We start from the raw sequence: 13,304 nt of genomic DNA on the forward strand, positions 1-13,304 counted from the left end.
TAAATTGGTTGAATTTGCTTAGGGTCATAAGGTTAGGAAATGATTCACAGAAAATGACCATTGAGCTAGGAATTGGGAAATTATTTACCTAGAAATCCTCTAGGTAAATAAGGAGGGAAAGGGCACTACAAGCTGGAATGGAAGGAAGGGTGAGTGAGAGCATGAAGACGCATCGCCTGTCTTGGGAACCTCAGTTGCCTGGTGTTCAAGCAAAGGATGAAGGAGAGAAACATGTCAAGAAGGGTCTCATTGGGGAATATGAGTGTTGTCTTGTAGTCCATGAAATAACAGGCAGTTTCTAAGCCGAGAATTACCTGGAACAATTACTCTGGCAGCAGTGAAGAGGACGAAGGGAAGTGAGAGAGACTGGAGGAAGGGTAGACTGAGAGCTGACAGTATCCAGAGAGGAGATAAAGGGCAGTGACAGAATGACATTTATGACTAGGTAGAGGGTGGGGACATTTATAAAATGGCCCTGTGGTTTCTAGCTTGGTAGAGTGGGGAAATGGTGAGTCATTAGTCAGTATGAGAAATAAACACAGAGAGAGATGGAAGGAACAAAGGAAAGCAAGAGAAATAAGTTTGATTGTATACAAGGTCCTTCTGAGTCATGTGAAGTAGATGGTTTGGATTGGATAGGGTGCTTGTTAGAAAAGTGGAGAATGGTATGAGAGATTTGGGAGCGTGTGAGTAAAACCATGAGGGCATAATCCAGCTGTCAGAGCTGAGTGGCAAGTGTAAGGCAGGAAGATAGCATCAGGGCATAGAGATCTCTCCTTTCAGATGAGTAAGAAAAAAAGGGTGACAGTAAATTGAAGACAAAAATAACTGAGGGGAAAGTTGGTTTTTCTGTTTTGATTTTAGCTTGTGGAAGACTCTTCATAGGTTAACTAAAAGGGACCAATGAAGGAGAAAAGAATAAAGATAAAAGAAAAAGGGGTAAATGATGGGGCCAACTTGTACTGCAGTTGGAAGCAGCTTTTCTCTAGAAAGAAGTAGGCATACCATTTCCTCTGGGTGAGGAAGGCATGGACACCAGCTCAAAACATGAGCAGAGGATGGTTGAAGGAATTCCTGAGGGGAGGTCTGGCACAGAGAAGCTGGGTAGGGACCTTGAGGAGGTCAAGGGGATGGGAAACAGGGAAATGATGGCAAAAAGGATTCCCTAGTACTGTAGAAGGTCTGGCACACATGTGTAGCTTTATTCTGTATTCCACACTGTAGAGGTGTTTTTAGTAAAAACTCCTTTCACATCACTCAGCCATTTACAGGGCTGTCAAAATAAAGGCATTAAACATTTGGCTTATGTGTGTATGTCATTTAATTCATGTACCAGATATTGTTCTAAGCAATGAGAACAGAGCAGTGAGTAGATTAGACCAAAATCCACATCCTCATGAAGCTTACAGTCTAGAGGGGGAGACAATTAACCTAAGTAAAAGTATGTGTCAGATGGTGAGGAGAGCTGTAGAGAAAAATAAAGAAGGAAGCAGGGATTCGGGGGCTGTGGTTTTCAGTAGGGTGATCAGGAAAAGCTTCACTGGGGTGACATCTAGCAAACACCTGAAGGAGATAAGGGAGCAAGACCCAGGAGAAAGCTTTTCAGAGGAGCAGCCAGCGCACACCCATGCGTGGGGACCTGCCTGATGCCGGCAGAGGCCACAGGAGGCCAGTGTGGTTGGGGCAGAGTGAATGAGGCAGTGTTTCCCATTCTCAAATGAGACAGAGGTCTGGGACATGACATTGCAGAGATACCAGAGGTCAAGTTATGAAGGATCTTGTAGGCTACTGTGAAGACTGCTGTTTTGCAGCATAGGAAATAGGAAACCATTGAAGGTTTTTGTGCAGAGGAGTGCCATGATCTGAGTTAAATTTTCCAAGGATCACCCTGATGGGTCTTTTGAAAATAGGTTTGGAAGGTGGAGAGTCAAGAGCAGAAGCAGGGAGAATAGTTAGGAAGCTTATAGGTATCACAGGAAATTATTATGATAGATATATGTAGGCTCTTTTTATGACAATCGTGTAGAAACTAAGTAATTGATAATATTGATGACTGATTACTTATGGAAAATTTAAAATGAAGAAAATAGAAGTCTTTAATAACCTGCCTTTTTTTCTTCTTTTTGAAGTTTGGTTGTAAATGTCATGCAGAGAGACTCCATCCCATCAGAAGTAGACTATGAAACAAGGCAGGGTGTTTATTCCATCTGTCTACAGCTTGCAAGGTATGTGAATATATTGCATTAGTCTCACCAGGCAATACTTGACTATTTCTTCTCAAATCATGTTTTTAAATAGTATGAATGGACTCAGAATAAGTCTAGCTGTTTCTTTTTAAGATTTTTACTTGTCGGACAAACAATGCCCACGTTATTAGATGAAGACCTCACCAAAGATGGCATAGAAGCACTTTCTTCCCGCCCATTCCGAAATGTCAGCCGGCAGACAAGCAGACAGATGTCCTTATGTGGTACCCCAGAAAAGTCATCCTACCGACAGTTGTCAGTGTCTGATAGGTCTTCTATTAGGGTTGAGGAAATCATCCCTGCTGCTCGAGTTGCAATACAAGTAAGTGATTTGTGTATTCAAGACATTTTAGTACCTCTTATTCAGAATGTCCTGTTTAGGAAGAGGTGCTATGGGGATATAAAAATGATTAAGACATGAATATTGCCTTCAAGAAATTTGTGGTGACTTAAAAAGAGATCACTAGGGTAGAAATAACTATAATTCCAGGTAGAAAGTATCAAGTATTATAAAACTACAAGACAAAGCATTCTGTGTGTCTTCAAAGTAGGTAAAATAATTTCCTTCACCTGTGGCTGTGATGGGTGATTTTTATGTTATAGATGGCATTTGAGCTAGGCCTTGAAGAACAGATGAGGATTAGATATACAGAGATAAGTACTTAGAAAGCTGGAGAAAGGAGATTTGTTCAAGCAAAAGGGAGCACATATGCAAACTAGAGACAATACCAGAGCTTATGGGAGGTCACGAGGTCATAGTATGTGGGAAAGGGAGAAAGTGAAAAAATTGGTAAAGCGTAATTTGAAGCCACAGCATGAAGATCAATCTGTTTTACAGATAAAAAAGAGAGATTGAAAGCCCTTGAGCAGGATGGCAGCTTGAGAAAGGCCCTCCTTCTGGATGACCTTGGAGGGAAAGGAGGTTTATGAAACTGAGACCTGTAAGAAGGTTGTAGATGTCAGGGCATGTGTTCAAGTATTGCTTTTTCTCATAATAACTTGTTCCATTCTTTAGACGATGGAAGTAAGTGATTTCACTTCTACTGTGGCTTGCTTCATGAGATTGTCATGGGCTGCAGCTGCAGGACGGCTTGATCTTGTTGGGAGTAGCCAGCCAATTAAAGAAAGTAATTCCCTGTGTCCTGCTGGAATTCGAAACAGACTCAGCAGTTCAGGTACTGATTACAAAGAGACAGTAATAAGAACACTGAGTAAGAAATAACCATAAGAATTCTCTGTGTAGGTTTGCCAGAGTCACAAAAATGGGAGACCCTCTTCTCTTGCTTGTGAGCATGAGTAAAAATTCATCAAGCTCTGTATACACTTAGTATTTATGTATGTTCCTATATGTATGTCATGTTTCACTTAAGAAGAAAAATATTTATAAACACATAGAGTAAGTGAAGAAACCAAATCAACAGTTTTTAGCTTAGCTGAGTATAAAAGTGTCATGAAACCAATCATTGTGGCAATAATACAAATTCATTTAGAATTCAGTCCTGGAAAACAGTTCTTTTGTTGGTTTGCCAGTTTATTTTTCATTAGGCCTCTTTAAAATATAGCCTTATTTCCCAGCTTTGTTTGGTCTTCCTGCTCAATCTCTATTTTAGAAATACCTCAATAATAAAGGAAGTTTTTAAAATTTTGACATATATACAGTAAAGTGCAGACAGTAAAGTGTATGAGATTTTTAGGATTTTTGTATGCATATGACCCATCTACATCAAGTTACAAGGTAGAAAACATTTCTGATATCCTCTGGAGGTTTCCCTCATGCCCACAAAATTGCGCTATTTTCACTTCTATCACCTGAAATTAGTTTTGCCTTGTGAACACATTTTGATTGCCTGCAAATGTGTTTTAAAGAAAAAGTAGTGAGAGTGTTTCAAATACAGTGTTAAATCTCTCTTGCTTCTTGGACCTAAGTGCTTTTCTTGAAGTATTTAATGTCACATGAGGATTCTGGAACATACAGTAAAAAGATTAAAATATTGCATAGTTCCTGTAGGATCCACAGTAAATTTCTGCTTACCTATTTTCAGGAAGCAATTGCAGCTCTGGAAGTGAAGGAGAACCAGTAGCCCTGCATGCAGGAATCTGTGTTCGACAACAGTCTGTATCCACCAAAGACTCGCTGATTGCGGGAGAGGCTTTGTCTCTTCTTGTTACGTGCCTACAGCTTCGGAGCCAGCAACTGGGTATGCTAGAGGCTTGTTTGTGATTAATCTCTTTCAGGGAAAGGCCAAGTTTCTGTTGGGAATTATTTACATTTCTTCCTAGATAAGGTCCCATTAGTCGAAATGAAAAAGGTCGGAAGTTGGCATGTGGTGTAGCTAAGAATAATGCTAAAGTAGCTCATTCTGAAGAAATATTTATTGAGCACCTTCTGTATGAGGTTCCACAGTTGCTGTCACCAGAGCAGTATGTCTGCACACCACGAGCTTGCTGTCTAGTTGAGGAATTCAAAGAGCCCAAATTTACTAGTTCATAAATTACAGAATTACAATTTATATCAATTCCTGATAATGACTCTAGTATTAAAAATTGTGTAACTTAAGATTTGCCCTGTCATCTTTATTGTTGGCTTTGGTGAATGGGGACCATTACTAATCATTCTCTAACATGAGAGCACCCCAGGGCTCAGCTCCTCATCGTCTCTTCTCTATCTCCATTCATTCCCTTGGTGATCTCGTGCAGTTTCACAGTTTTAAATTCCATCTATATGTTGACAACACCTAAATTTGGGTCTATGGCCTGTACCACTGTCCTGATATCTCCAGTTGGATATCAAATAGACATCCCGAACTTCTCATTTCCAGAACTGAGCTCCTCTAATCCTGCCCATATCATCCTAGAGTTTTCTCAACTTAAAAGCAGTTCTGTTCTTCCGGTTGCTCTGGCCAAAAACCTTGGCTTCATCTTTGATATCTTTTTTTCACCCCCTACTTCTAATCTGTCAGCATATCCCCCTTCAAGCCCTCTCTAGATTCTACCCCTTAACACCCCTTTCACTGTTGGTGCCCTCTGAGCTGCCATTGCTTCCTACTTGGACTATAGCAAGAGTGCCCTAACTCATCTCCCTGCTTCTGCCTTGCAGTTTATTCTCTATTCAGCAACCAGGGTGGACCTTCTAAATTTTAAGTCAGAGTACATCACTCCTCTTTCAAAGCCTTCCAGTGGCTTCTCAGTTCACCAAGTAAAAGCCAAATCTTTATCTTTACAAGGGGGTGGACACTGTGTACCACTTGATACTTCTGTGCCTTTGCTTCTACTTTCCCCTTTACTCACTGTGCTTCGGCCACCCTGGGCTCCTTGCTGTTCTTCCAGCAGCCAGCATACATTCCTTCCCTTACACTGGCTGTTTGTTCCCACTTTCCAGTATGTTTACTGAGACATGCCCTGACCACCTTTAAAAAAATTACAATGCTCTTCTTGCCCCTGCACTGCCCAGACTCCTTACCTTATTTTTTTCCTGTAACATTTATCATTTTATAACATGCAAAATAATCTACTTATTTATTGTGTTTATTGTCATTATCTCCTCCCCAACTAGATTGAAAGCTCCATGAGGACAGAGACTTTCATTCGTTTTGTTCCCTGAGGAATCTCCAGCCCCCAAACACTGATGTGTAGTAGATTCTCAATAAATAAATATTCAGAAATGAAGTTTTAGCAACTCCACTTTTAAAAAGTGTACTAATCCTACTCTTAGCTGTTTGATTTCGTTTAATTTTCCTAGAATTGTTTAACTTAGAGATATTTTCAAATCAAGATGAAAAAATGATAACTTCCCTCCAAGCTTTTATCTGTTATCATTTGTAAGTTTATTTTAGGGTATATTTTATAGTTTGCAACTATAGGTAGTTTATCAAGGCAAAACATTTATTCTGTAACTGGTATGTGCAAGGCATTGTGCTAAAATATGGAGCACAAAAATAAGACATGATTTCTTCTCTTAAACAATTTAGTATTTTATGGGGTAAATGGACAGGCATGAAAGCAATTGTAAAAGGTCCTGAATTATTGTATGTAAAAGAGATGAGCTTATGCTTAAGTTGAGCTTAAGAAATTAATCAAAATTTGAAAATGCATTACCTAACTTGTTTCACACACCCACATCCCCCATTTCTTCTTGTTAGCATCTTTCTATAACTTGCCCTGTGTTGCTGATTTCATCATTGATATTCTGCTCGGATCACCAAGTGCTGAGGTAAGGATTTTTCACATTACTTACAAAACTCCTTTGGTCCTGTTGTTTTGTGAGCTCTCTCAACTACCTGTGACATTGTCGGGAATACAGGAGTGGCATTGAGTGCTCTCAGGGAGTGTACAAAGGGGCTGCAGACCATGAAAGAAAAGTAACCATTTGGACTCTACTGCCTTTCCTTCTACCTCCTCCATATGCCACCAAAAGTTATGAGACTAATGTTAGTAAGTTATTTTTGTTTAGAACAACGTTACAACCAGTGTCTGACATCCATAGCTCACAAGGGCAGCTGGCATTAAGCATCCACGTTGTTGGTCAGAATCAGGAAAGATCAACCTCAACCCATAAACTTTCATTAGATATTATAGTTCTGACATTCTTACATGACCTTGAGGATTAACTTAAACTTTCTTTTTTTATTATTTTCATTTACATTAAGTTATAAACCTATTGAGTAGAGTAGAATAGTAGAATAATTTGGGAAATCAGTTCCCAAACCACAGTGGGTTTTAATTAGCCAAAGTTTATTCAATGGAAACCTTACCATGAAAAACTGAAACTCTCATACCTTTCTAGTATCCTTCAATAACTTGAGTGACTAAATAGGCTGGACTTTGGAAGAAAATCACTTTTTAAGCAGTCTCAACATGTTGATTCATGTCTGTCCTTGGCTGCTGATCGTGTAATTTCAGATTCGCCGGGTTGCCTGTGATCAGCTGTACACTCTTAGTCAGACAGACACATCAGCACATCCAGATGTGCAGAAGCCAAATCAGTTTCTTCTAGGCGTCATCCTCACGGCTCAGCTGCCTCTCTGGTCTCCAACTAGTATTATGAGAGGAGTCAATCAGAGGTAGGTAATAAAAATGGAAAAGCTCACCTTATACAGAGAGAGGATAAATGATAATTTGTGTGCTGCTCCCCTAAAGTCCACAGTGCGTTATTGAGATGACTAGAATTTCTCCTTTCTTCTTCTGACATTTGGGTCCTGAAAGACGGCATTTGGATAGGAGGGTTAGAAGAAACACTACCAGGCCTTCTTCTCCATATCCCTAGTTCTCACTTCACCCCATGTGATTCATCTACCCCAGAGAGAAAAAGGAGCTCACCTGATTGGTGAGAGCCTGGAATTATTGGAGCCCGGTCACTGTGTAAAGGTTATACTGATTCTCTCCGCTTGTGCATCATTTTTTCAGTGCAGATATCTTGTAGCTCCATGTCTAGAGGTAGCCAGGGTATCCTCCTAGCTTGCCTTCTTGGTTTTATACATGCTTCAGTATGTCAGAGAGCTTGTAGTCCAAGCTCATGCAATGACTATTCTGCCTGCCTCATCTTACCTCTACAGGTGAGCCTGCATGCATGTGCTCCTCAGTCTAGTCCCAGGATAGGAGGTAGGGGTCTCACATTGACCTCAAGTTCATACGACTTTTTCTAACTCACTTTTACCACACGGCCCCTACTATGGGGCTTATAAAGTGTCATGGAGATTTGTGAAGTCATTGTTTCCTTTCGTTGTTTATGTGCTTTATAAATTAGGTCCATCTCCAAAACTTTTGCATCATCCTAAACTGAAACACTATGCCCATGAAGAAGTCATTAAATAAAAGACTGAGGCCGGGCACCGTGGCTCACGCCTGCAATCCCAGCACTTTGGGAGGCCGAGGCGGGCGGATCACGAGGTCAGGAGATCGAGACCATCCTGGCTAACACGGTGAAACCCTGTCTCTACTAAAAATACAAAAATTAGCCGAGCACGGTGGCGGGTGCCTGTAGTCCCAGCTACTCGGGAAACTGAGGCAGGAGAATGGCATGAACCCGGGAGGCGGAGCTTGCAGTGAGCCGAGATCGCTCCACTGCACTCCAGCCTGGGTGACAGAGCGAGACTCCGTCTCAAAAAAAAATAAAAATAAAAAAATAAAAAATAAATAAAAGACTGATAAATTTGACTCCATAAAAGTTAAAATTTTCTATATAGGAAAAAGATGCCTCAAAGTCAAAAGTCAATCACCGAACTCGGAAAATAAAATCTGCAACATACATGACAGACAATAAGCTAATTTGAGATATATATATCTGTATATATAACTATTATAAATTATTAAGCAAAAGACCAACAGCCAGGTTAAAAAGGGGCAAAGAATGTAAACAGACTGTTCAAAGACATGTAGTTTTTTTTTGAATTGCTAAATTTTTTTTATTGTGGTAAATATACATAACATAAAATTTACCATGAGGTATACAATTCTGCGACATTAAGTACACACACATTGTGATGCAACCATCACAACTGTCTATTTCCAAAACTCTTTTGTCATCCTAAACTGAAACTCTGTATCCATTGAACAATAACTCCCTGTTCTCCCTCCCCCATCTCACGGCAACCACCATTCTACTTTCTGTCTCTAAGGATTTGACGACTCTAGGTACCTCATATAAGTGGAATCAGACAGTATTTGTCCTTGTATGTCTGGCTGATTTCACTTAGCATAATGTCCTTAAGGTTTATTCATGTTGTAGCATGAATCAGAATTTCCTTCCTTTTTAAGGCTGAATTATATATCATTGTATGTGTAAACCATATTTGTATATCCATTCATCCATAGATGAACATTTGGGTGTTTCCACCTTTTGGCCGTTGTGAATGCAGCTACAAACATGGGTATGCAAATATCTGTGTGAATCCCTGTTTTCAGTTCTTTTGGGTGTATACCCAGAAGTGGAATTGCTAGATCATTTAGTAATTCTGTGTTTGATTTCTTTGTGGAACCACCATACTGTTTGCCACAATGGCTGTACCATTTTACTTTCCCACCAGCAATGTACAAGGATTCTCATTTCTCCACATCTTAGCCAACGCTTGTTGTTTTCTAGGATTTTTGTTTTTGTTTTTGTTTCGTTTTGTTTTTGATAGTAGCTGTCCCAGTGCATGTGAATTGGCATCTGTGGTTTCAGTTTGCATTTCCTTGATAACTAATGTTGAGCGTCTTATCATGTGCTTGTTGGCCATTCATATATCTTCTTCAGAGAAACATCTATTTTAAGACCTTTGCTCATTTTTAAATTGGATTATTTGTTGTGGAATTCTTTGTATATCCTGAATATTGATCCCTTATCAGATGATATGTTATGCAGATATTTTCTCCCAATCTGTGGGTTGTCTTTTAGCTCTCTTGATGGTGTCCTACGTATGTATTTTCTCTTTAGTTACCTGTGTTTTTGCTGTCATAGCCAGGAAATTATGGCCAAATCCTATGTCACAAAGTTTTCCCCATTTTCTTCTAAGGGTTTTATAGTTTCAGTTCTTACATTTAGGTGTTTGATCCATTTTGAGTTTAGTTTTGCATATGGTGTAAGGTAAGGGTCTGACTTCATTTTTTTCCATGTGAATATCCAGTTTTCCTAGTGCCACTTTTTAAAAATACTATCCTTTCCCTGTTGAATGGTTTTGGTGCCCTTGATGAAAATCAGGACCATATTTTTGAGTTCTATATTTCTATTCCATTGGTCTATGTCTGTCTTTATACCAATATAACACTGTTTTGATTACTGTAGTATTGTACTAAGTTTAAAATCAGGAAGTATGAGTCTTTCAGCCTTGTTCCTCTTTTTCAGGATTGATTTGGCTACTTGGAGAGTCCATGTGAATTTTAGAATGGGTTTTTCTATTTTTGCAAATGTATTTGGCATTTTCATAGAGATTTCATTGAACCTGTAGGTGACTTTGAATAGTAATGACATCTTAACAAGATTTTCTTTCAATCCTTGAACACAAGATGTCTTTTCATTATGTCATCTTTAATTTCTTTCAGCAATGTTTGTAGATTTCACTGTACAAGTATTTCATTTCCTTGATTTAAGTTGGTTCCTAAGTATTTTATTCTTTTTGATGCTATTGTAAGTGGAATTGTTGATTTGTTTTTCAGTTTGATCATTGTTAGTATAAGAAACACAACTGATTTTTGTGTTGATTCTGTATGCTGCAACTTCGCTGAATTTATTTATTAGTTCTGACAGTTTCTTTTGCAGAAACTTTAGGGCTTTCCATATATAGTAACATGTCATCTGTTAACAGATAATTTTACTCCCTTTTCAATATGGATGTCTTTTAGTTCTTTTTCTTGCCTAATTGCTGTGGCTGAAACCTTCAATACTATGTTGAATAGAAGTGGTAAAAGTGGGCATCTTTGTTTCTGCTCTTAGGATAAAAGCTTTCAGTCATTCAGCATTGAGTATGTTAGCTGTGAGTTTTTCATATCTGGCTTTATTGTGTTGAGGTAGTTTCCTTCTATTTGTAATTTGTTAAGTGTTTTTATCATGAAAGTGAGTTAAATTTTATCAAATGCTTTTTCTGCTTTGATTGAGATAATCATGTGGGTCTTTTTCTTTCTTTCCCTTAATATGAGATTACGTTGATTTTCGTACCCTGGACCATACTTGAATTCCAGGAGTCAATCCCACTTGTTCATGGGGTGTAATCCTTTAAATGCACTCCTTTGATTTGATAGTATTTTGTTGAAGATTTTTGCATTAGCATTCATAAGGGATATCGGTCTGTAGTTTTCTTGTGGTGTCTTTTTCTGGCTTTTGTATCAGGGTAATACTGGTGTCATAGAATAAGTCAGGAAGTATTACCTCCTCTTCAGTTTTTTGAAAGAGCTTGAGAAGTCTTGGTGGTAATTCTTTAAATATTTGGTAGAATTCACCAGTGAAGCCATCTGGTCCAGGGCTTTTCTTTGTTGGGAGTTTGTTGTGTTTTTTTTGTTTTGGTTTTTTTTTTTGATTACCAATTCAGTCTCTTTGCTGAATAGATTTATTTACCTTTTCTGTTTCTTCCTGATTCAATCGTGGTAGGTTTTGTGTTGCTAGGAATTTGTCTACTTCATCTAGGTTAATTTGTTGGCATACAGTTGCTTACAGTACTCTCTTATATCCTTTCCATTTCTGTAAAATTGGTAGTTATGTACCCACTTTCATTTCTGAGCTTAGTAATTTGATCCTTCTCCCTTTTTTGTCTTAGTTAGTCTACCTAAAGGTTTGTTGGTTTTGTTCATCTTTTCAAAGAGCCAACTTTTTGTTTCATTGATTTTTTTTTTCTTTTTGGTATTGTTTTACCATTCTTTATTTTATTTATTTCCACTCTAATCTTTGTTATTTCCTTCCTTTTACTAGCTTTAAGTTTGGTTTGTTCTTCTTTTTCTAGTTCCTTAGGTGTAAAGTTAGGTTGTCAATTGAATCCTTTTCTTGTTTTTAATGTAAGCATTTATTTATTTATTTTTAATTATACTTTAAGTTCTGGGATACATGTGCAGAACGTGCAGGTTTGTTACATAGGTATACAAGTGCCATAGTGGTTTGCTGCACCTATCAACCCGTCATCTACATTAGGTATTTTCTCTTAATGCTATCCCTCCCCTAGCCCACCACCCCCCGACAGGCTCTGGTGTGTGGTGTTCCCCTCCCTGTGTCCATGTGTTCTCATTATTCAGCTCCCACTTATGAGTGAGAACATGCAGTGCTTGGTTTTCTGTTCTTGTGTTAGTTTGCTGAGAATGATGATTTCCAGCTTCATCTGTGTCCCTGCAAAGCGTATGAACTCATCCTTTTCTATGGCCACATAGTATTCCATGGTGTATATGTGCCACATTTTCTTTATCCAGTCTATCATTGATGGGCATTTGGGTTGGTTCCAAGTCTTTGCTATTGTGAACAGTGCTGCAATAGACATACCCGTGCATGTGTCTTTATAGTAGAATGATTTACAATCCTTTGGGTATATATCCAGTAATGGGATTGCTGGGTCAAATGGTATTTCTGGTTCTAGATCTTTAAGTAATTGCCACACTGTCTCCACAATGATTGAACTAATTTACACTCCCACCAACAGTGTAAAAGCATTTCACCATATCCTCTCCAGCATCTGTTGTTTCCTGACTTTTCAATGATCGCCATTCTAACTGATGTGAGATGGTATCTCATTGCGATTTTGATTTGCATTTCTCTACAGTGATCATGAGCTTTTTTTCATGTTTGTTGACCACATAAATGTCTTCTTTTGAGAAGTGTCTGTTCATATCCTTTGCCCACTTTTCGATGGAGTTGTTTTTGTCTTGTAAGTTTGTTTAAGTTCTTTTTAGAATCTGGATATTAGCCCTTTGTCAGATGGATAGATTGCAAAAATTTTCTCCCATTCTATAGGTTGCCTGTTCACTCTGATGATAGTTTCTTTTGCTGTGCAGAAGCTCTTTCATTTAATTATATCCCATTTGTCAATTTTGGCTTTTGTTGCCATTGCTTTTGGTGTTTTAGTCATGAAATCCTTGCCCATGCCTATGTCCTGAATGATATCGCCTAGGTTTTCTTGTAGGGTTTTTATGGTTTTAGGTCTTACATTTAAGTCTTTAATCCATCTTGAGTTAATTTTTGTATAAAGTGTAAGGAAGGGGTCCAGTTTCAGTTTTCAGCATATAGCTAGACAGTTTTCCCAAAAACATTTATTAAATAGGGAATCATTTCCCCATTGCTTGTTTTTGTCAGGTGTGTCGAAGATCAGATAGTTGTAGTAGATGTGTGGCGTTATTTCTGAGGCTTCTGTTCTGTTCCATTGGTCTGTATATCTGTTTTGGTACAGTACCATGCTGTTTTGGTTACTGTAGCCTTGTAGTATAGTTTGAAGTTAGGTAGCATGATGCCTCCAGCTTTCTTCTTTTTGCTTAGGATTGTCTTGGCTATACAGATTCTGTTTTGATTCCATATGAAATTTAAAGTAGTTTTCTCTAATTCTGTGAAGAAAGTCAGTGGTAGCTTGATGTAGGGGGATAGCATTGAATCTATAAATTACTTTGGGCAGCATG

General features: G+C 38.5%; 1 protein-coding gene across 6 annotated transcripts in view; it reads left to right on the forward strand.

Annotated features, from left to right (window-relative positions):
- Positions 1–13,304, forward strand: part of USP24 (ubiquitin specific peptidase 24) — a 147,414-nt gene that overhangs the window by 86,218 nt on the left and 47,892 nt on the right. For all 6 annotated transcript variants that reach the window (XM_063655252.1, XM_054485951.2, XM_063655254.1 and 3 more), the window contains 6 exons: positions 2,130–2,225; positions 2,340–2,568; positions 3,262–3,421; positions 4,289–4,444; positions 6,386–6,456; positions 7,146–7,306. In XM_063655252.1, coding sequence (XP_063511322.1) covers positions 2,130–2,225; positions 2,340–2,568; positions 3,262–3,421; positions 4,289–4,444; positions 6,386–6,456; positions 7,146–7,306 — 873 coding nt within the window. The remainder of the gene's footprint in view (positions 1–2,129; positions 2,226–2,339; positions 2,569–3,261; positions 3,422–4,288; positions 4,445–6,385; positions 6,457–7,145; positions 7,307–13,304) is intronic.

The sequence above is a fragment of the Pongo pygmaeus genome, chromosome 1 (assembly GCF_028885625.2).
Source record: "Pongo pygmaeus isolate AG05252 chromosome 1, NHGRI_mPonPyg2-v2.0_pri, whole genome shotgun sequence".
In the NCBI taxonomy this organism is placed as follows: Eukaryota; Metazoa; Chordata; class Mammalia; order Primates; family Hominidae; genus Pongo; species Pongo pygmaeus.